Source organism: Haliaeetus leucocephalus, unplaced genomic scaffold, assembly GCF_000737465.1.
Source record: "Haliaeetus leucocephalus isolate CR32 unplaced genomic scaffold, Haliaeetus_leucocephalus-4.0 Scaffold678, whole genome shotgun sequence".
Taxonomy (NCBI): domain Eukaryota; kingdom Metazoa; phylum Chordata; class Aves; order Accipitriformes; family Accipitridae; genus Haliaeetus; species Haliaeetus leucocephalus.
This window is the reverse complement of record NW_010973114.1, coordinates 3302234-3325922: the sequence shown is the minus strand read 5'-3', so window position 1 is coordinate 3325922 and position 23689 is coordinate 3302234. Positions and strand designations below refer to the sequence as shown.

Below are 23689 nucleotides of genomic sequence, written 5' to 3'. Positions count from 1 at the left end.
TAGGTATTTTATTTAATAATAGTCTTGTGGAAGTATAGCCAGTGAGTTGTAAGAGCAAACCACTAAATCTGAGCTGCTGGTAATAACATTTTTCATAATTCTGGTGTAACAGATGCAGTGTACTGAGAGGCAGAAACAAGGTGATGCCAGCTGGCTGCATCTTCAAGTGCACACGTTAAATGTTATACAGAAAGCTGGGGAATATTTTCCATTTGTGTGGAACTCTGCCATTTATCAATTGGCTCTGTGGGAATATATATCACCACTTCTCCTGTTTGGTCTTTTTCTACGAGGCTTCATCTTTAGATTTCTTGGAGGGCTGCATTTTTTAAGTAATCTGTACAGCCCAAATGGACTTCAAGTGGGACAAAACAGCTACATTTCTAAATCCCAAGTACCCTTTCTGGAGGCTGTGAAGAGTTGTTTAGATATAAATTCTTTAATTTCAATTTAACACACTAAACTTGCAGTTTCAATCTTATCTAATGTAATCTTGCTGATAGCAGATTAACTTCAGGTGTTTCTTCTGCATGTTCTTTATTGCAGTTAGGAGATCAGAGTTAAAGCAACACCTTTTAGGTCTGATAACATTTAAAGACTTCTCAGTGACTTTGGCATAAAATTTTCATTTTGATAGGTAAGAATTTGTGTTGAGATTATTAACAACATGTAAAATGTGTAACTGGTAGTCATGTATCAGAATGTGTATTTTTAACAAAGAGTGATCAAGACCAATAGAAAATACTTTAAATAATCATTATTAACTTTCTTCTGTATGCAGATCAATCAGCTTCTGATGCTTGTGTTTTAACTTTCTTTTGATAGCCGTGAGAAGCTGTGGATATGCATGGAATACTGCGGTGGGGGATCCCTCCAAGATATTTACCATGGTACTTTGAAACTTATTTTTACATTTGGACCTTTCGGAAGCTTTCTGCAAAGAAGAAAAATAAATAATAACCAAACTAACAGGGAATGGTTGGTACTGGCCAGGCACTGCACGTGTTTTTTGTTAGGGCATGAACAGTGCTTTTAGCTACAGTTAACAGATTTTATTGAGAGCACTTTTCAAATATTGTGATTATCATTTTGGGCTAATACCCTGTCATTCTAGGGCAGAACATGCTTTATTTTTTAATCATCGTGCTGTTTATTTTTCTCCACGATGCTTAGGGGACTGACCCAAAGAGCTTTTGAGTTATTCCAGTGGAGAGCTCTTCAGTAGCTGCAGTTGCTGTACACTGGGAGCTCGCCTGCATCTTGGCTTCTCTCAGCCCCTGTCTCTGAAAGCCATGTGCAGAATCAGGTTATCTGCTTTCTGAAGGAGTGGAAAAAAGACCTCTAAAAAAGTTCACAACCAGAAGTCCCACTAATTGGATACGGAGACTGTGCATGGTGTAAGGAAGCAGTTTTCACTGGGAAATCTCAAAATTTGATCTTTAAAGGGTAAAAATTACTCTTATTCCCGCTCCTGTGCAATACTGTACCACTCTTTTATTATTAGTTTCCTCTCTGAGGTTTCATCTAGAGTTGTTGATTCTGTAGAAGAATTTATTGGAGTTGCTGGAAAAGCAGTCTGGGGACTTGTTCTGCCTTTAAATGGTGACATGGAGTTTTTGAATACCAGAACTTTTTCTGCTTTATTTTTCAGCCAGTTAGTACAAATAGCTTTAAAACAATTCTAAGTCCCGTGGGCCCCTAGTATAGAACATTGTCATTTCTAATATTAAAAAATTAGCAGCAGTCACTTTTATTGTTTTTTACCTTCCTCAGAATACAGGATATTGCATTACTATGAAATCACTTCTAAAATGATAATTAGATTTCTGTGAAAACAAGTTTTCTTCTCACTGTGGGTATTGTCTTCTGTTATTGTGGTGGTGGTGTGTTTTGGTGGTTTTGTGTGTTGTTTTTTTTTTTACAGAAAGCCTTTCTGTAAAACAACCAAATAAAACCCTCTTTTCAGCTCAATGTAAAATACAGTTCATGTAAAATTGGTCTTTAACTTTTGCATGGAGATACCACTTTTTGGTTGCTTCACAATGTTATTTATGTGTTGTGTATTGTAGATTTACACACCTTTTAATCTTTGTTTTCAGTAACAGGACCTCTGTCAGAGTTACAAATTGCATATGTATGCAGAGAAACTTTACAGGTACTGTACTTCTGCAGGTATTCAATAAGTGTTTGTTCCATGTACAGAAAGTAGATACAGAAGATTATTTCAGAAAGCACTGCAGTACCATCACTTACATTTTTAAGCATTGGGAAGCCAACTGAAACCAATTAACCAGGGTTAATCTATTAGTTTCCATTTTGTAAATAAAAATTAGCAAGAAACTCCAGTAATGCAGTGCAAATACTTGCTTAAAATCATTGTCAGAGCAGTGCTGCTTCTGTGCTGTAATTTGCAAAGGAGTTTACACAAGAGCAGCCGTCTCTGCGGATCTCACTACAGGACCAAAATACTGAAACTCTGTCCTGCTCCTGTTTCTTTGGTGATGCTGTTGGTTTCAGGGAAACAGTGGAGGACAGGTCTTCACAGGCTGTGACCACAATGATGTCTGGGCTATTTTCATCCATTGTTCTAACACAGTGATTCAGTGCAGCAGTTGTTTAGGAGAATTTTTTGAATCTTGTTGCAGAAAACAGCTAATAGCTAGTAAGTGAGAGTAGGTAGCTTAGTAATGAAAAAAAAGGCACATTTTAAACTTTAAACTGCCAGCTTAATCGTGGCAGTAAATTCTAATTTGTAGAGGAAAAATACTGCAACCAGATGACTAAAATTCTGTTTCATTTTGTGATTGCTAATAAGTTTAGAAATGCAAGGTAAGATGATGCAGGCAGCTTGTTTCTTAAAGGAGGTTTTCCTTCCCTATTCTGGGTATCCATGAATAATTATGTGAGAGAATCATGGGGATGCACGCCTTTCCCTGAAGCTGTGGCTGAACTGGTCGCTGCCAGAGGCAGGGGTGTAGACCCATGAACTCATCTGCTTGGCAGTTCTGTTCCTGATCTCTTCTTGCTGCAGGAACTTGTATTGCTGGAAGGGCAGCTTAAAGGCTAAACACCTGCTTGTTGAAACCTTCAAGATTTTGGAAATATAGTTAATTTTAGTAAAGGGAAAAGGTGATGTATCTTGAGTTTTGTTTTGAAAATACACATGTATCTATGTAAAATGTTACACCATGACTGGTTTAAACGTGTCTTCACATGTATTGGCTGGAGCTGGGAGAGATGAGGAACAGAATGCAGCATACCTCTTATCTGCAAATCTCAAATTTCTCCACTTTGAAATAAAATACATTGAGTAATTTAAATTTATTAAATGGGACTGGCTTTGTAGTATGTTAACAAATGGCAAAATGATGTGTTGTATCTCTTTCATTTCCAGGGTCTTGCTTATTTGCATATGAAGGGCAAAATGCATAGAGATATAAAGGTAACTTGGAACTTTGAGAAGCTTATCTTAAACTTTCTCGTGCAGAAAAATGTTCCTGTTAAAAGATTTTTAACTTTCTATTTATTATGTTTTAGGGTGCAAATATTCTACTAACAGACCACGGAGATGTCAAATTAGGTAAGTTGCCTGAATTTAATAATAAGACAGAAAGCAAATGGGAATGTTTTAATTTGATCAATCAAAATCTACAGTACCAGCTGGGATACTTTGATTTAGCAAGTTGCCTTTTACTTTTATCATTCCATTAAGACAAAAAAATAACCAGAATGTAGAGACCATGCCTCCCAAGAAGAATATTCAGCTTTTGTAAGGCTTTGGTTTGTGTTGAACAGCACATGCAGAGCAAAGATTGAGCTTGCTACAAATGATAAAGCATAATACAGCAGATCTTCTGTATTGTTGCAGTCAATTTTATTAGATACTGTTCTCAGTGGCATGAACCTTTTGATGTTGCACTGTAGGATGTTCTTATTCTTATTTGGGGTAATAGTTGATGACAGAAAGTGTGTATCCATGGGCTTGTGTATGTATGAGATGAGAAGTTTTGCATTCTATCAAGAAGTTACAGATAATTTCTTTTTTCAACCACCAAGCCTTGAAGCCTCCCAGGTTTCCCTGGAATTTGCCAGGTTGGGGTTACCTGGATATCAACGTGTTTGTTCCTAGCCAGAACGGCATTTCTTCCTCAGAGCTTCCAAGGATCTGCTGTGTGAGACAGCATCTCCTGAGCCTGGCAGCCTGTGGAAAAGTGGGGTCTGATCCTGGCTGTGCCTCTAGCCCAGTGTATGATGTTGAGCATTTCCACACAGGTGAAGAGGAAACTCTCCTCCTTTGCAAGCCCTCTGAGGTCTACAGATGAAAACTCAGAAGAGATCTGTATTACTGGCTTCCTCCAGTGATGCTTTCCATCTAGCACAGCACAAACACATTCAATCTCTTGTTATCTGAGTGCACTGCCTTCAAAACCCCTATCTGCTTGTCTGATGCCCCACTTCACAGTAGTCTGCATGTAGTTACGGCTCTACAGGTGGTAGGGAGCAGACATCATGGGAGAAGGAATGGGATGCTCATCATCTTCCTGTGTTCAGTGTTGGAATTCGGGTGGTTGTGCATTAGCTGCATTGCTGCTCTTCAGAAAAGCTGTGTGGTTCAACACATTTACTACCCTGTGGTGAACCAGGAGTGCTGTGCTAGGAAAGTATGGCTTTTTAAAGAAGAAGGAGGGGGAAGAAAAAAAAAAAGAGTAAAACCTTGAAACTGATAGGAGATTCCACTAACTGCATTAAACTTGGGTCATCCACTGATACCTTCCTTTTGCCTGCTAAGCTAGTTGGATTTGCCCACAATTATCCTCCAGCTATTGTACTACAAATGCAATAAAATTAAAAAGGACTTCAATGATTTTTGGCTCTGCGAGACCACCTGATTATATGCAGCTCATAGCAAGGGATTATTGTCCCCTAGACAGAGTCTCCAGAAAAGGGAACAGATGCCCCCCCGCAGTTCCTCTGTAAGTAACACAGAAATAGTACTGTTTCCAAAGCATGATGCTATTTTTCCTCTTGAATATTAAATTGAATATCCACTAAATTTTGTGAGGTTGCTTGGTTGCTGTATTGTGAGATGGAAAAATAGCTAGGAGAGGAACAGGATCATGAGTGAGCTGTATGTAGAAACTAAACTTTTCGATTTGAAGTCATGTCAGTGAAGGCATTAGCTGATCTCATCATTAATCTTTAACTGTTGAAGCTTAATGGATTTTTAATTTGGATGAGAAACGTGACTGTTCTTTCATAAAATGATACTTCCTAGAGTAGAATTGGGGTCTTAAAATGAGATTTCTAAGTCTATGATAATTTTTTTTCCAGCTGACTTCGGTGTAGCAGCAAAAATAACAGCCACCATTGCGAAAAGGAAATCATTTATCGGTACCCCTTACTGGTAATAAACTACTTTGATTGCTATGATTGTACACAAAGCTAAGTCTGCATTTATGCCAAGAATTCTAAAATACACACAATGAAGTATACACACATACTTTTAAATTTATATAGCAATTGGATAAATTCACTTTCTTCCAAGTAAAATGCCTGAATGGTAAAAATCTGGGAAGCACTGATTGTAGCTGCTCTGTTGCTGTAACACAAGCTACCTGATATTTGAGGCAGGATTGCTGTTTCTCACAAGTTTATTAATGCAGAACATTCTCCCCTTTTTCTGGATACCTAATGGTCATTTAGTTTCTCAGTAACTTCTTACACTTTTAGTGAATGAACTTAACAATGCCTTTTCAATTTCTGTGCAGAAAGAATTGTGAAGAAAAACAGATTTTAAACTATCTTTAAATCATCTCTACTGATTAATGTCTGTACAAGACAATATTTAATATGCAAATATATCATTGTAAATCTTGAGCTGGATTATATATGCAAATTTAACTGCTGTTGGTTTCTGGGATTACTGTGATGCAGTTGAGATGCCTAGGGTGGTATTCTTGGTATAGACTGAACACGTATGTACAGCTTAATCCAGACAATGGTTTTAATTGTTCGCTGCCCTCTTTATCCTGTTGGAGAAGGAGGACTGAGGGCAGGAAGATTATCTGGTCATTAAAGCATTTCACCAGGAATCATGAGACTGGTTCTATTCCTAGTGCTGCTCTCCAGCCCGTGACCTCGGGCAAAACACATCACCTCTGTGTGCTTCTCCACTCCCCTAATGCTGGGTGAGGGGAGGGGGACATCGGGCTTTTCCTTGGCTTACGCTCTCTGGGGAGGTTTCTGCTCTAGGGTTATGTGAAGAGCTTTGTGCCTCCCGTCTGCAGGCACTGATTCAGAAGCGGCTGGTGCTTTCACTGAACAATGCCTTTGCTTTTAAAGGATGGCTCCAGAAGTTGCAGCGGTGGAAAAGAATGGTGGATACAACCAGCTCTGCGATATCTGGGCAGTTGGCATAACAGCGATTGAACTTGCAGAGCTTCAGCCGCCCATGTTTGATCTTCACCCGATGAGGTCTGCTGTCTGGGGAGCTTGCTTATCTCCAAGACCCTCTTCAGTCCCAGCAGGGACTGTTATGATGTAGTTTAAACTTCTTTGTAGCTCAGACCTAGAAACTCATGCTAGGATTCCTTCATCAAACCTCTGCTTTCTGTGTGAGCTGTGTGTGTTTTTAAGGCATCAGTCTGAAACTACAGACTTAAATTTAGAATTGAAATAATAACCAAAATTTTTAAATTAAAAAACCAACCACAACCACCAACAACTTTGTAGTGTCATCAACAATCTGATTAAGAACAGGTGCAGATTTACTATCCAGTGATAGTAAATGGCTAGAGAAGCTGTAGCCTTATGTTTAACAGGATTATGCATGGTGATAAAAAGATCTTATTTAAAGATAAGAAAATGAACAGCTTTACTGTGTCTGTTCTCTAACACAGTATAGACTATAATCCAGTTTCACCAATATGATTGTTACTGTAAAGTATTAAAGTGTTTAGATATTGGAATGAAATTAATTCTTTTTTTACTGTATAATAACATTATTTTTCCTTTACCTTTAGGGCTTTGTTTTTAATGTCAAAAAGTAATTTTCAACCGCCAAAGCTAAAGGAAAAAGCAAAATGGTAGGTTAAACTCTTTCCTTTGTTCAGTATTTTGTAGATAATGTGAAAAAACTATTTGTCATTACTGAAGAAGGGAGGCAGTGAAAAATAATGTGTGCTAGATTTAAACTCAGGAACCTGAGAGGTGACTTCACTTGCAGGAATTTTCACTGAGAAACAACTAGTTGTTTTTTATAGGTGTCTGAAAGCAAACAAGAGGGTTAAAGTCCAGTATCAGACATTTTCTGACATGACGGAAGACCATCAGTATGGGACAGGACAGCCCTACCTATGTAAATTGATCCCTGCCAGTGATCAGAGGGAAATGAAATCTCCCTTCTCCAGTCCTCTTTGTATGTTCTAGGAAGAAAAATTATTTTTATCCTTCCCCTTAATTCCTATTGTAGGGCATTTGCCACTGTCAATGGGACAGGTAATCGTTTAATCCTTTCATGATGTCTTTAACCTGTGATACCTTCCTAGCGCCTGCAGGATTTTGTACCACAGATACTAACATCTTATTTATGAGACTCAAAACAATTCTGGTATGCAGGATTTTTTGCTAATGATGCTGCTGTACAATGTTTTTACCTTGAGGTGTTGGGGTGGGCAGATGTGTGCTAGAGGAAGGGAGACAATACTTCTAAGTGCATGTTTCCTGTATTGAAACTGCTCAGTGTAACCCTAGCCAATGCACTTTACTTCTCCAGTGCCGCCTTCGCAGATGCTGTGACTAGAAGAGGAAATGTGTTTTGTAATGTGATTGGAAAGCAAGCAGACTTGGGCTAATATTGTCCCCAGAGAGGCATACTAACACAAATGCAATTGCAAGAAAAATGCTTGAAAAATTATAGGTCCAGTCATAACATCAAGTCATAATTCAGATCTAAAAAGAGGTGATATGACACAGTCACCTAAGTTGTTCTGAAAATAGCAACAAAGCATTTTGAGAAGTAAGTTGAGTCTCTGTCTAGAACTTTGTATTTTATTTTCCCACCTGTAGCCAAGAACAGTGAAATTGGTAGGTTTGCCTAGATTTTGAGGGTTTGCTGGGTACGTAATTCACAATTTTTATTTTATTTTATTTCTGATACCTAATTCCGTAACAATGGAAACTGGGAAAAGTTGAAATAGTGTTTGGTTTATTTTCTGTACCAAAATGTTTTCTATGCAAGTTCCATGAATCAAATGGGGGTTTTTTTGCTATTTTGTTGACTTGGAAATATAATTATTGAAACCTGAGGTGAGGTACCTGGACAACATTCTAATTTAGCACACCTGTTTGTAATGTGTTTAGTAACTGTGTAAAATCAAAAATATCTTCTTGAAAAATTAAACATAAAACGTCACTTTCTTTAAGGTCGTCAACATTCCATAATTTTGTCAAAATAGCACTTACAAAAAATCCAAAGAAGAGACCGACAGCAGACAGACTCCTTTCTGTAAGTGACTTGGAACGTTTGGTGACATCAGTAAGAGATCTCTTGCTTCAAAGTGAGCAATATATCAATAGGAAACCAAGCTGGAACAATTTTCTTCCTCTGATCTTACATGGGTGGTGAAATCTGAAGGAAAGAGACATTGGTTAATTGTAGGAAGTAGGAAGATTTTGTTCAGTATCAAGATTTTTGGTAGGAACAATTACAGAAATTTGCTTCATGTTCTGTCTTCAGCCTTGTCCTTTCTGCAAGTGGGTGTGTCAGCCTCTTAAATATAGCTGCGTAGATGTTGACCTTTCCTGTCACCCAAACAGAAAATGGATGTATTTAGCAGTTGTTTGTGTATCTACTTCTGCCTTCCTAAACTTGACTGAAGTTGTAAAAAATTAAGTTAAGGTGTAATTGTTTGTTTGACTCGGTTTAATTTCCAGTTTACAAGTGGCCAGAAGCCTGGTGTTTCCATGCTTATAGAGGGGTTAGAAAGTCTAGCCATTAAGGAGTCATTAAAGAAATACTCAGGCCCCCAGAAAGAAGGCAAAATTCAGTAACATTCTATATTGGATGTTTATTAATGAAAGTTGCATACTGTAACTTGTTCTTTTCTGTGGTTCTAGCATAGCTTTGTAGGGCAGCCTGGTCTGTCAAGATCTTTAGCAGTTGAGCTGCTGGACAAAGTTAATAATCCTGACAACCATACACACTACAGTGAAGTTGATGATGATGATTTTGAGGTGAGAACATCTTTTATTTTCTCTCTTTAGGTCGAACTACGGTTTAAATACCCTGCTTTGCTTTGGGAATGTAAGATGGCAGCTTGACAGGGACTCTGCCCCAGCATTTTTAGAGCTCCGATTTTAGAGTTACCATGCGGGAGAAGCCAGGAAATAGTGCCACAGCATGACACTTGTCACAGTTACGCTGTGGGTGCGTGGAAGGGTCCTGTGCATAGCCTGTGCGAGGCTACGACAAAGGCAGTGCGTGTTACAGTGTGTGACTGCAACAGCTATTCTTCCTCCTTGTTGATTTGCTTGTAGATTGAGATACAACAGAAAGCCACGCAACTTTTCTTAGCTTTTTCCATTTATAACCCTTGCAGCCTCACTCCGTTATCCGCCATACAATTCGTTCTACGAACAGGAACATTAGGGCAGAAAGAACAGCATCGGAGATAAACTGTAAGTTCCTGAAGTGCTTTGCCGGTTTTGTGGTGTTGGTTTGCTTGTACCGATGGAGGATGTCGGTGTCATTCTTTTGTTGGGTACTGTGGAAAGTCTCTTCCACTGTTGGCACGTTTGAGAAACAAAACCAGAAGAAACAGCACATACACATGAATCTTCAATAATATTTTTCCAAAACCAAAATTAAAACTTGCATATTTTTCCGCTGTTTCGTTCCATCTCATTGCAGCATTGTAATTTTTATGTGGAAACCTTGCATGACCAGCATAGCCTTTCAGCTCTGTGATTTCTGTCAGACCATGCAGCCTTACTTAAAACAGCAAAAACACTAATAACATGCAAACATCAAAAAAAGAGAGTGAATTGATAATTAGGAGGCCATCTTTTCACAGGAGTATATTGGGTGTCATGGTGTGATGAGAAAATACAGAAAAAATGTAGCATTTTGTGTTTTGTCTGCACATTGTTTCAAATTCATAAGGGAAACCTTTTCTTGGCCCTGATGGAGCACTTGTGATTGCAATAGCTGTCCTGACCAGGGTCTGCGTTAACATAATGCATTTTCTTTTAATGTAACCTTTTTTCTTTTTTCCGTTTTCCCCTTTTTTCCGTTTTCCCCTTTTTTCCGTTTTCCCCTTTTTTCCGTTTTCCCCTTTTTTCCGTTTTCCCCTTTTTTCCGTTTTCCCTCCATATCAATACACTACTCAGTTGGATCTAAGTTGAAATTTTGAGGGTAGAAATTATCTTTCTCCAGGTTTGGACAAACATCTTTTGTAGTGTAAATGCTCTCCGCTCCTCTGCATCACATACATCACACTTTTACGGAGGTTGCTGTTAAAAAGCCTCTTTCTTCTCTTTCACATGCATTAAAAGTGACACGTGGTTACATAGTTATGTTTTAGTGTACTTTCATATAATGACTTGGTATTTACTTTTGGTCTGTTTCTTTCTTGTGGGTTTCACATTTGCAAATTTAAGCATTTAGACAATAGCGCTGATATTAAAGTCATGGTCATATTTTGTAGGCAAATTAAGTGTTGTGTACATAATATTTAGGTCTGTTACAACATGTGTTTCACTGTAGTAAGCATTGAAAGGGCACTGGTATAATGTTGTCTGTATTAAATTTGAAAATGTCATGTTTTGTAGTTGATAAGCTGCAGTTTGAGCCCCCTCTACGGAAAGAAACAGAAGCTCGGGATGAAATGGTAAGGACAAGTTTGTTTTTTCCTTCATTTATTAAAATCATAGTGCCTTCATTGTTTTGTGGTTCAACTCTAAGTAATATGTCTCTGAAGTATAAAGTCATGAGAAGACCACTCTTGGTCCCCAGACAATTGCCACATTTTTAAGAAAATGAATTGCCCTCCATGCTTTGTGCAGAGAGTCATGCTCAGATGAAAACGACATCTGCCAATTTGATAATGTGAAGAGGCCATTCTGCATTTGAGTCCCTGATCTTCCCATCATCAGGGTTTATTTGCTGCTTGTTTCTTGGAAGGCTGCCAGTTTTGCCCCCCTGTGAGCTGCTGCTGTTTGTTCCAGCCCTCAGCAGTTTACTGCAGATCAGCTAATTAATGTTCTTTGGGCTTAGTATGTGCCTGTGTACACAAGGGCTCCATTTTTTAATAAGTGTTGTGAATAGCAACAGCTGCCGTTAATTTGGATTTGGAGACATTAGTGCTCAGCACTACAGAAAAATCCCATTCCTGTTTTTTACAGCTGTACTCCAGTTCACCAGGTAGGTACAAGTTCATCTTTTTTTTGAATGTGACTGATCAGATCTGTACATGTTGTTACCGGTGGGGTCCCCTCAGTGCCATGTCTAGTGATGGGAATGCTCCCAGCCTCTGCTGATGGCATTTCATATGGGTTTGGAGGTGGCTCCAGTATGTCCTCTTGCTGGAAGAGTGTCTTGGAAGTGCCCCGAGTAGAAAATCTTTACTGAGTTTTCACCATAAATTTTTGCTATCATGTCACTTATTGCCACTTGATACTGGCGTTATACCGTTTCCAGGTGCTGCTTTTAAGTCTGAGTCTATTAGGAGGAAGATAGCTTTTCAACAGTTGCTTTATAATTAGGTTGTAAAATATTATTTCACTTTGGAATTTTATTTTACTGCTTATGGGTCATTCTGCAGGGCCTGGGGATCTCCCAGGCCTCTTCGTGTGCTGTGGATAAGGTACTTCAGTTTGACAGGAGGGGAAAAAAATGAAAATTTCTGCGTCTTCAGGTTGTGGCAGCTGGAAGTGACTTTGCTTCGCATTGGAATCCTTTTGTTGATGGTGGAAGCAGCAAGTAAGTACAGAGTTTAAAAACATCTTTTATTTCTGTGCCTCATATGAAAATACACTCTGAAAGAAAAATTGAGCTATGGTGGAAAATAAAACCATAAGTCCTAATCCACTTTAATAATCGTAAAGTTAAAGGAGATTTTACCCCGTATGCAGTCCTCCTCCTGCAGTTGGTTGGGCATTCTCTTGGGGAATGGGTTTTAATCTCTTTGAACCACGAACAGTAGTTTGTTTTAAATTTGTTGTAGCTCCCCAGTTGTAGGTGGGAAAGTGAAGTGTAAATGTATGGTCAGCAGACTGAAATAACACAGCCAAAGTCAAATTTCTGAAGCAAAGCTGGTAACCTTGCAAGGGCTGAGTTCAGGATCCTGCGCTGGCCTTGCACTTCTTTTCTGAGCCACGGCTGTGGTTGTGACATCCTGTGGCAAAGCATGTTTGCAGCCCTGAAGTCGGGTCCTTGCAAGAAAGAGAAGGAGAAACCAGTTCTGAAGATTGAGTTTTACTGAGTTCAGCACGACGGCATGACTGCTTCTGCTGTAGGTGTCTGATCAGTGTAATTTGTAATACAGTCATGTAGTGTTCTGGGGTGAAATGTTTTAGGTAAAGATACGCTATAACTGATTTCCACTGGGATAAAGCATGCCTGAAGTAAGGGAGCACAACTCTGTCCAAGTTAGGACTGAATTTATTAGGTATGTGGCTTCCTTTTGCTGCAAAATATTGGATTCTGCCTTTAAAGGCAATCTTTGAATTTGCAGTAAAGAATATGGAGGTTCAATAATACTGACTGATGCACATATGTAGGGAAAGATGGTATTTCTGTTGAAATAATTGCTCAGCTAAAAGGGCCCGTTTCCCATCTTTGTTTGGAACTGAGTAGAAAACAGTGAATTTCTTTGGCTTGTTTGCAGATGAAGTCTTGCATAAGCTGTCAGCTGACATTACAGCCCCCCAGAAAGCTGGCCATGTCACGGAGATGGCCAGTATTTGGATCTTTTTAAGTTCAACCTGTTTTTTCTGTTCTCCCTCTCATTGTAGTAAAAGTTTGGGGTGGCTCTCTAGGCCCTGCCTCTCCCTGTCCAGTAATGACAGCGACTGCTTTCCTTCCCTCTCTCGGTTTGTTTGTGTGACCCTGATGAGCTGCAGAATGAAAGCCTTTCTCGTGAGTGCTGGCTTTTCTGCAGACAGCTGGAATCTGCGGAGTCGAGGAGCAGGGAGGGAGGGAAGCTCCTCCTGGCAAAGTGACTTAGTGATTTGATTCTGTTTCCGTAGTGTTATTAAGTTTGTCTATACCAGGCAGTATTAAAAGCAGAATGAATGTAGCCATAGCAAATGTTGCTAGGGCTATAAATTGGTACATAGATACAGATTTAGCATTGAAAGGAGGACAGGCATAAAGTTTCTGGATGGTGAATCCATGCTGCTTACTTGGAAACCACTTCCAGTTTGAAAAGATAAACAGGAAACGCATAACTCCTCTGTCCCAGCAATTCTGAGTAATACCAGGGATGTACAGATAGGAAGTGTGCTGGAGAGGGTCCTTGCATTTCATGCCCTTTGGCTTTTATCAGAGTGTATGGTGATTGATATCTTCGACTTGGGAATTACTTGACTGGAACGGGGAATACCAGAATGTGTACCTGATGACTGAACTTACTGTTTTTTTTCTCACCCTTATTGTACCATTTTAAAATTGCTTTTTTATAAATTTTCTGTATTGTGGAGGTGATTTTTGTTGATGGTTGTACTTTCTCCGTTTTACATTTTTTAATAGTTCCTCTTGGCAACTGTCTGCTGCTTTCCTTTCAGAAGTAACTTGAAGGGAAATTTTACATTAATCCAAATTTGGCTGTGTTAGTTTTTGTGTAATATGCTTTTGTTTTCCTGTTAGTTACCCCTGTGGTCATTCCTCAGTGGGTGATGTGGTGTGTTGTGGAATGTGGAAGGATGTGTGAGTTGGTGGGGTACGGGGGTGTCTGCTCTGCATGCAGAGACTTGGACTGCACCGGGCTGCTGCAGCCTGAGAAGCCTGTCCCTGGTTGAACACTGAGCCAGCCAGCTTCTCTTCCACCTCACAATTCCTAAATGCGGAAGCCTAGACTTCACAATGTCACAACAGCATACTAAGGAATGCTTTTTATTGGATTTAGATTTATGGTTTAGATTTTTTTAGATTTAATTCAATTAATTTTTTTTTTTGAAGATGCAGCTTGAAAATTGCCATTTTGCAAAACTTTATCAGTTTTTGTTTGTTTCAGGATTATATTTTCAGTGCTGCTTTGATCCTGTAGTCACAATTTCTTTTTTGACCCTGGAGTAGCTTTGAAACAAAAATTCCCACTGTAATGGGAAACAGTCTGTGTCTTCAGCATATAACACTAAAGGAGGAAACTTCCCTTTGTAAAGGCTTTTCTCCATTTGTCTCCCAGTAACTTCCTCTGTTCTCATCTTTGGTTTGTTTTGGTTGGGTTTTTTTCCTTCTTCTTTTATATTGTACTGTTATTAGCCATTTCAACAATGTTTAAAATACCAGGTAGGGAAATGAAAGATGAGTTGATGGTATCTGGTATGGAAGACAGCTTCAATGATTGTTGTGGGGTGAGGGGAAGGAAAGGACCATACTAAATGAAAAAGGGCTTAATTCAGTGAACAAGAGAGAAATAGTTTGTTTTGAAGAGGGCTGGGACATGCTTGTTATGAAACTAATGACATCACCGATCGGTTTAGTTGCACGTGTCGACCTTAGAGCAGAGGTCTTAATTTTATAAACATTTTACCTAGGGGACTGCTTACAAAATTTGGCGATGGGAGTGAAGATGTTGAAGAGTGAGTGGACCTCCTTCATGTACAGTTGTGTTTATTCCATGCGGCTCTCGCTAAAGCAGGCAGCGTTCTGGCAAAACCTCTTTCCTTAAAATGCTGCAGGCAGCTTTGCCACTCATAAATAAGTGAGGGCTGGTTGCACTCAAAGGTCTAACGCACGCTTGACTGTTTATCTGATCGTCAGGAGAATGTCCGCAAAGCAATGCTTTCTACCCTTGCTCTCCTTCCTCAGGTTATCTTAGGGGGCATACGGAAGTGCCTAATACTTTAAAGCAGATTTTGTGTTGATTAATCCATCAATCATGAGCCAGGCCCAGTAGTGACAGGACATGCAGATATTCCTGCAGAGCTCTGGTAGGGTATGCGCAGCTCCTCTGGTGCCCAAACGTTTGTCTGATCCAGAGTGAAAGCTGCAAGCTGCACTGAACTTAGTCCCTGAATGTATGTGTATTTGCTAATTTCCAATGCTCTTCACCACAGAACGCTCTATAACATTAGCATTTATGAAAGAAAGTGAGTTTATCAGAAAACTATACTTCTAACAAGATTAACGTGCTTTTTTCCCCACTCTTGGACTTCTAGTTTAACCCTGTTTGTGCAAAGCTGTGATCCATCTTTTCTATGCATCTGGCTCATCCTATTTACAGTCTGTGTTCTCAAGTAATTCTGTTTATGTTGTTGGTTTAACTAAGACGACTACTGCACCTTTTCATTGTAGGTCAACACTAAAGCGAGCAGGGCCACCTCCACTACCTCCTAAGGTAAGAGATGGTGGGTTTTAAGAGTTTTAGGCAACAAACCCCACATGTGCAGCCTCTGCAGCGCTTCTGTCTGATGCTCTCAGTAGGTGACAAGTTCTGTTAAATACCATTTGGTAGCAGACTTTGTGCAGCTTCATATTTTATGCTGACTTGCAGTCTGTATGGTCTTGACCTCTGGGGACTCCTGGCCTTGTATGCTGCCCTAGACAAAGTGACTTGTAGGTATTTTCCCTCTAAAGAGAGCGTGCTGTGTGGGATGTCCTCTTGATCAGCATTCTGTCTGCTGCTGTGATTTTCCATCAGAGAAGGAATACCTCTTAGATTATTCTGCTGTAAAATGTCTTTTTTCAAAGGCTGATTTATTTATTTTGTGTGTGTGTGTGTGTGTGTGTGTGTGTGTGTGTAGAAGCAGTCTGACTTGAACTAAACTTGTCTGAAGTTTATGCTTCCAGGTGCCATTTCCCAGGTAACCTTCACCTCTTTGGTTTGTTGTAGCCGAGAATAAACAGTTATCCTGAGGAAAACCTCCCAGATGATGAGAAATGTCAGACGATAAAACATTTCCCAGACTCACAGAGCAGAGCCCCACCAGCTCACAGGAGGCAAAGTATCCCTGTTTGCGGACCTCAGACTGATTCTACCCCCGTTGGTATGACCAGCAGCATCAGTAGCCCTGGATTGCTCACAGCTAGATACAGTGACTTAGGTAAATGCATTACATTTCCTAAAGGTGACTTGCTTCCTGTAAAAGGATATCAGTTCTAGAGTCAACTATTTTCAGTAGATAATTTTTTTTAATACAAGCTGATCACAAGGTGCAGCTTTCCTTTTTACATGTGTGCTGGTTCTTATTAGAGCCATGACCCATGGTGGAAGTGTGCTTCCCAAAACAAGGACACTCAGCTAGTCAATACCATTACTGTGTTGGCTGCAGGAATAGCATAAAAACAACAAGTGTGCAGGGAGGACCATCTGCAAGGACCTTGCAACAGCTTTATTCTCAGCTGTGTTTGGCCCAAGGACTGTTTAGATAATGGAAAGCCTTTATTACTGTGTAGCTTAGCACACAGAAAAGTGGCCAGCTGTCCTTGGAAGGGTTCAGCTACCTGAGAACCCTGAGAATATGGAAGTTTCAGAGCTCGCTTCTCTGCTTCTGCTAGACAGAGGGGAGAAGAGAGAATAGGAAACAAAATATTTTCTATTTCACTGTGTCAAGTGAGCTACAAAATGTGTCTGGGCCTCTTTTCAGGAAATGGGGATGGCATGCTGAAACTCATTGAAGAAAATGCAGAAGGGTCTGGACAAATCCCTCAACTGCCACGTAAAAAAGAGAAAAGAGATTTTCCTGTAAGTATTGTGACTCTCAGTCTGATTTCATTGTCATGTTACCTAGCTAGTTTTATATCAGTGCATGGGAGTTATTTTATGATCTTTCTTTCTTCCCACAGAAGCCAGCAATCAATGGTTTGCCACCAACACCGAAGGTGCTGGTAAGAAATCTCATTTACAGTAGGAGTTACTGCAAGCCTGCTGTCATGGCTTTTCTCTAGTGTCAGAAGGTTTATGCTAGAATAAGCCACCAGCTCATCTGGGGTGATTTTCTGCATCTCATACTTTTCGTGTACTGAATCCGCAATATTTGTTTCCTTTTCTTAAAAACTTCCTTTTGCCATTCAGTCTAGATGTGAAGGGTTGGAGACTTCACTGGCTCTGTGAGTTGTGATGTCCAGGGGCAGTCCCTGCTTAGTAGAGAGAAAGGGAGAGAGATGGTAGTAATGCGAGACCATGTTACTGCTTGTAAATTTCTGCTTGTTTTCCCTTTATATGCCATTTATATAAGCACTCAATATTGTTTTTACCCAGTAGGTACTTAAATTGTTCATGTCATTCTGATCCCTCTTTGCCTTTCTTAATGTATACTAAGCCTACCAAAAAGTTTGGGAGGCTGCATTGTAGTTTTTGGGGAAGATAAAAATGTTTTGCATCAAGGCATATTAGAGTAAGTTTGTGTCTGAAAAAAGAGCAGCAGCGGTGTGTACAGGTGTGTATTAAGTGGCCAAGTGCCAGAAGATAAACACTTTATACTGTAAACTTGTTTCAGGTTTTAGTTTTGGTGTTTTTCAGATGGGAGCATGTTTTTCCAAAGTCTTTGATGGTTGTCCTTTGAAGATTAATTGTGCAACATCATGGATACATCCAGATACTAAAGGTAAAGTTATTTTAGGCTTGTATTTTAAACCTGCCTGTTGCTAAAGTGGCAATGAGCTTGTGAAATAATCAATTTCTCTTAAATTTTTAGATCAGTACATTATCTTTGGCACAGAAGAAGGTATCTATACTTTGAATTTGAATGAGCTTCACGAAGCAACAATGGAACAGGTGATTTTGTGGTGTATTGAACACACAGATTAGATTTGGGGATATTATAAAGCAAGAAAGTTTGGTATTGGGGGGATAGATGGGATACCAGGCTTTGTGGCATAAACTGATTCACACCTAAGCCAGCAATGGAAGTCCAAAAATTAATAGTTCCCCTACCTACAAGAATTTTTTGTTGCTGCTTATGTAACACTGCTTTCAAAGGAGTTCTCTACTAAAACATCTTTCTTCTCCTTGGAGACAACTGATTACCTGCCCTTTCTCTCCATTTTATCTCCACTAGATGGCATATTGCTTCTCCACTGGATGCTACCAAAGCCCTCAACCGTTTAATTTAGCTGGCATTGTTATCACCAGTAAATATGTGTTTGCTTCATTTTTCTTGGGCTCTCTAACCCTTTCCAAAGCCACTTAATGCAATCATGGTATTGTTACATTTGCTTTTATAGAGTCAGGAGTAGAGAGTATTCTTGGAAGGGAAGTGTCGACAGATGCTGATAATGAGATTTATACCTGTAGGTTTCTAAAGTGGTTCACAAAGGCACTTCAGGCATCTAAAGAGCGTTAAATTCAGTCAAGACACGGCAAAGGTCATGCAGAAAAGCAGAGGTGGCAGGGTGGGTGTATCTATGAGTAATAGCAAGAAAAAGATGATTTCACAGAAAGGGCACTGCACAGAGAACTGTGCTTAAGAAAGTCCTCTGTTTCTGGGAGCGTCATACTAGAGGACAAAACTTGAGAGAAGCAAAAGAAAAAGGGAAGCATTTCAGCAAGGTCGTGTCGGGAAGTAGTTTGGCATGGGCGAGAGCGAGAGTAGATTATAAAGGGCTTGATGGTAAGAATTGGGAATTTGAATTCAATACAGTGAGAAGATCCTTTCAAGTTCAGAGAGCTGAGGGTGCACCTGAATACAATAGGAGAGAGTTGAATATGAAGTTGCTTATCTCTTAGTAGCCTCAGCAGACATGGGGAACAACTACTTACTTTTTAATAAATGTCTAAAAATTGTGGTGGCAACTGTTGGAGACCCCCTGGCCTTCTTACCTCAATTTTCTCTTCATTAGTCAAACAAGTCTCTTTCCTAACTTATTTCCTGTAACAGTCTTCTGTGGACTCTTCCACATGGTTTTTTATTTCCTATTGAAAGGTTAGATATGCCACTGGTATGTAGAGAGAACTTACTAGTGTCTACTTATGACATTCAGTGCATCCCAAAATGGAATTTTCCTTTTCTGAGAGAGCATCCTCAGTTTGGAGAGGTCCGGTGTGAACCACTGCAAACCCCAGAGGCTTTACAACTCTGCTTCTGCCATGCCGCTTGTTTCCTTATTTGTTTTTATTCATTTCATGATTTCTTCCCACCAAATGCACATTTTTAACTGTTTCTCCAACACTAATTCTGATCGCATCTTCCAAAGTGCTTGTTGTCTCTCCAAGGTTACTATCTTCCAATTTCAGAAGTATACTTCTATTCCATTGTTAGTTTTTCAGTGAAAATACTGAATAGAACCAGACCCAGAGAAGATACTATATATCTACAGGCTGCTTTTTCTTTCTACTACATAGCAAATTGCTGATAGATACTCTGTTTTTATGTCCAGCTAGTTGTATGTTTTCTTTCTGCAGTTTCTTCTACCCCATATTTTCTTACTTTGCACGTGGAAATGGCATACAGGACAAGGTCCTTCACATATGTTTCACATCTCACTGTTTCACTGCCCCCAGCAGGGCAGTTAATTCTGTTAAAGAAGGAAATTCAGATGTTCAAATACAGCCTGTTCTGCACAAATCTGCACTAGCTGCTCTTGTTATCCCTTGGTAATTAAAAATATGTGGCTTGTTCCTGTGCTACCCTGGATATCCAGTCAGACTATTTTGCAATTCCCACTGTCCTTTTTATTTGGCATAGGTACTGTGTTTGTCCTTCTTGAGGTCGTTGTTCGTCCTTCATCAGTTCTTGAAGATAATAATTACTGAGACCTTGGGGTTTGAGCCAGTTCTTAAGTACTGTAAAGTAAACTTCATTGGGACCTGCTGATACGAGTGTATATAGTTGAAATAGTGTGTAATGTGTTCTTTTTCTGCTTCTAGCACAAGTTTCTACCCCAGTGCTATTAACTGTGTTAATCATGTAGCCTTTCTTTCCTGTCATGCAGTGGGCCTAGCCTTTTGTTTTCCCAGTTACCACGTTTATCAACTTCTCTTCTATTGAGAATTTGATTTGCATCTTAACCTTTTGTATGTTTCCTCCTTCAGGCTTACGTTGTGATTGCCTCTTCATCCTTAGCATTGCATCCTTGTTTCCGTTTTCTGTATTATGTATTTGTGATACTTAAGGCATGGGATGGAAATAAGAAATATTTACCCATCTTGGGGTGGCTTGGAGATGGTTCATAGGGAACAACTATTCCCCTTCTCTTTCCAGTGGGGCCATTAAATGAAGCTAGTGGAGCCGAATTAAAAATAAAGTGGGTAACTGGCTTGGGACTTTTTGCTATGGGGAGCTGCAAATGCCAGGAGTTATCTGAGTTCAGAGGGGAGACTGGACAAATTTCTGGTGGATAAATCCACTGAAGCTCACTAAATGCATAAAGCCTGTATCTGATTCAGCAGGTTTCTGAGCTGAAGAACTTGGTGCCTGGCAGAGTACTAGGTGCAGTATCATATACATTTTTTCCTGGGTTTTTACTATTTTTAGGAGAAATTACATCACTTTATGGTACTGTTGGAAACAGATATTAGGTTAGATGGACATTTGGATGAACCAGTACAATCGTTCTTTTGTAGAGCCTTGACTCAAGCATCTTCTGCTGTGTTTTGCAATGACTTCCCTCAGTAGACGAGTCTGCTGTTGTCTTTCTTTAATAGTCTCCTTTAGAAACAGCTTAATCCTTTGAACTCCTTTTTTTCTTACTGGATTTTTCCTGAAGGAGGACCTTACCTATGAATACTGTTCAATGAATTTAGTCTTACCTTTTTTTTTTTTTTTTTTTTTTTTTTTTTTTTTTTAAACAACAAAATCCCTGTCCTTATTCTGTTGTCCTTATCCCTTCCTTTGCTGAGACTCCTGAATGCTGTCATTTGCCATGACTTTTATCAGAATTCCCTTCAGGTTGTCAAGAGGTTGTTCTTAACTTAAAAATCTTCCCCAGTCTAGACTAGCTGCCCTGTAAGTAACTTCTTCCCTCTGAAACAAAAATAAGTCCCAATGCCTTCCGTGAACTGTCTGTTTACAAAGCAGCGTGCTAACACAAATAGCCAGGCAGGTAAGTCCCACAAAATACAGGATTTTGTGGTAATTCACGTTGCTGAGAAAATACTAATGCCTTTTTTCCCCTCTCTTCTGACTTTTGTGTGGTTTAGTAGGTTTCTGTAATAATGTTACCTTTCTTTCTTTTTTCCTGAGCAAGCTATATCTTTCTATATATGGTATTGCAGTCTTGCCAATTGTCCCACTTTGGCTCTGTGCTGCTAATTAAATAATAAAGAAAAACTGAATTTTCAAAGTTTCAGGGGTAGAAGAGGGAAGGAATTAAAACTATTTCAGACAGAGAAAAGCGCTAAGCAAGGGTCCAAAAGGGTGAATTAAAGGGGAAACTGTAGTTGCAGCTGGGACTTTCTCCAGTGATGATCCCTGCAGGAATGGTGGAGACGGTGGATGAGGCAGAGAAAACCATTGTTGGAAATTCCTGTATGTTTCTATTAATGGAAATATTTTCTTTCTTCAGTTATTTCCCCGAAAGTGCACCTGGCTGTATGTTATCAATAACACCTTAATGTCCTTGTCAGGTATGTATAAATAAAGAGAAACATTTGAAGTCATAATTCAGTACAATGTATTTTGATTGTACTGAAGTAGAAAACTGTGCTTTGTTTCTTGTGTTTGTATAGGAAGCTTTGCTTTAAGAGTGTTTTAATGTGAAAAACTTTCCGAGATAAAACTGGATATTTACAAGTAGCAGAGCCAGTTGTCTGCAGTGTTCCACCATATTTATGTATTTATTTATAGTTACTTTGGAAAAGTTCGGCACTTGGTATTTGTCAAACAAGAGTTGCCTCTGCCAAGGCTACAATTTGACTGAAAGTGCCTCGAGAATCTAAAGAGTGTCCTCTTCTTTGGTCCCTGAGCTAGGAGAGTCGGAATAAGGATGGCTTTCATGTGTCAGAACAATATTAGGAGAGGATTAACATAGGTGCATTATCAAAATATAGTTGCAGTGTTGGATCACTCTCAGTGTATTGTAGCCTGGCAGCATCTTCAGTGTGAACCAGATTCAGAAAATAAATCCACCCTAAAACAAAAGCAGTTTCAATCTGAAGGAGAATGAGGTGGCTGTGAAATAACTACTAATCCAGCAAATTCATTCTTGAAAAAAAAAAAATTCTTTTTTCATCAGTTGTCCTGGAATAGAACATTCTAGATAGGAAACAGAGGCACTGTGGCATGCAGACTAATTGCAGGACTGTGCCTTTAAACATGCAGGGGTTTGTGTAACACCACTTCTGTTGATTTACAGATAAAGAAAATGTCCTGATATGATTAATTGTTGTTGTATAATTACACTCTTCTAAAAATGTTTACATAAAACTTTCAGAGCTGTGTTAGTGTTATTGAAATGAACTTTGAGTTGAATGCCATGTCTTCTCTATATGAATTATTATTGTTGTCTTGTTTTATTTTTCTTCATAACTGGACTTGAAATATCTGACACACGTGGTCCGTTTTTCTAGAAGGTAATTTTCTATACATATATTTTTCTAAAATGTGCAGTTCTCTGCTGGAGGCATGGGTGCGATGTCAATTGTGCTTTTCTCTCTTACAGGGAAAACTTTCCAGCTCTACTCCCATAATTTAATAGCTTTGTTTGAACAAGCCAAAAAAACAGGATTAGCTGCTCATATTCAAACCCATAGGTTTCCTGACAAAATATTACCGAGGTACAAATCTTTCACTTATAGACAATTATTAACAAGTGAAAATTCCCATAAATACTGTTTGTGCTGTTGAATTCTAGCATGAAGTGCCTTCAACATCTCTTGTTGATTCATTTTTTTGTAATTGTTATTCCAGGAAGTTTGCCTTAACAACAAAGATCCCTGATACAAAAGGATGCCACAAATGCTGTATAGGTGAGTAGGCATTCAGTTTTGCAATTTTTTTCCTAGCCTTTGTCGTTGGGCATGGCATGTCCTAAACTCATTTCTTTTTAATAAACTTACAGTTAGTTCATTGTTCAGAAAACAGTATGACTGCATTATTTCTTAATGCTGTGCCTAACTGGTGCATAGGTTTCCTTTTAATTAATGTGGGGGTCTTTAAGCTGTTCAGTGGAAAAGCATTTTTCATATCAGCTCTTAACCTAGAAATGTTGCTGTCTAGAGCAAGGTCCAAAGGGAAACCCTTGAGAATGCCAGTGACATGCAGCTGATGGGTGTTGCACACACTCTTTGAGAGCTGCTGAAGCTTTCAGTGACTAAGTCAATGTTTGGGATCACTGGCTTCAGGCTGCCACCAGAGCCATCTAGTTACTGTGACCCGCAGCCTGCCTGCAACTGTAATGCTTGTTACAGAATCCCAGACTTGTTGCATGTACACAAGTACCCTTTCTGCTTTGTCAGTTTGGCTCAAGGTTTGACCTAGATCCAACTTTTAGCGAGGCTAACTTGAAAAGAGTTATTTTCCACAAAGAAAGTGCTGGACATGAATAAAAGTGTCAACCTGGGGAGAAGTGAAGCCATCACTCAAGTTC

General features: G+C 39.3%; 1 protein-coding gene across 6 annotated transcripts in view; it reads left to right on the top strand.

The window, feature by feature from the left end:
* The window catches only part of MAP4K5 (mitogen-activated protein kinase kinase kinase kinase 5), a 71846-nt gene that overhangs the window by 36532 nt on the left and 11625 nt on the right, over positions 1 to 23689 (top strand). For 4 of the 6 annotated variants that reach the window (XM_010579767.1, XM_010579762.1, XM_010579766.1 and 1 more), the window contains exons 4-26: positions 826 to 890; positions 2100 to 2155; positions 3395 to 3442; positions 3538 to 3580; positions 5332 to 5404; positions 6343 to 6474; positions 7023 to 7085; positions 8425 to 8506; positions 9118 to 9234; positions 9600 to 9678; positions 10831 to 10889; positions 11916 to 11980; positions 14758 to 14802; positions 15518 to 15560; positions 16056 to 16266; positions 16810 to 16907; positions 17009 to 17050; positions 17685 to 17769; positions 17860 to 17939; positions 21668 to 21728; positions 22671 to 22673; positions 22763 to 22877; positions 23011 to 23069. In XM_010579767.1, the coding sequence (XP_010578069.1) occupies positions 826 to 890; positions 2100 to 2155; positions 3395 to 3442; positions 3538 to 3580; positions 5332 to 5404; positions 6343 to 6474; positions 7023 to 7085; positions 8425 to 8506; positions 9118 to 9234; positions 9600 to 9678; positions 10831 to 10889; positions 11916 to 11980; positions 14758 to 14802; positions 15518 to 15560; positions 16056 to 16266; positions 16810 to 16907; positions 17009 to 17050; positions 17685 to 17769; positions 17860 to 17939; positions 21668 to 21728; positions 22671 to 22673; positions 22763 to 22877; positions 23011 to 23069 (1724 nt within the window). The remainder of the gene's footprint in view (positions 1 to 825; positions 891 to 2099; positions 2156 to 3394; positions 3443 to 3537; positions 3581 to 5331; positions 5405 to 6342; positions 6475 to 7022; positions 7086 to 8424; positions 8507 to 9117; positions 9235 to 9599; positions 9679 to 10830; positions 10890 to 11915; positions 11981 to 14757; positions 14803 to 15517; positions 15561 to 16055; positions 16267 to 16809; positions 16908 to 17008; positions 17051 to 17684; positions 17770 to 17859; positions 17940 to 21667; positions 21729 to 22670; positions 22674 to 22762; positions 22878 to 23010; positions 23070 to 23689) is intronic. The other 2 variants (XM_010579764.1, XM_010579763.1) reach the window with 2 other exon arrangements.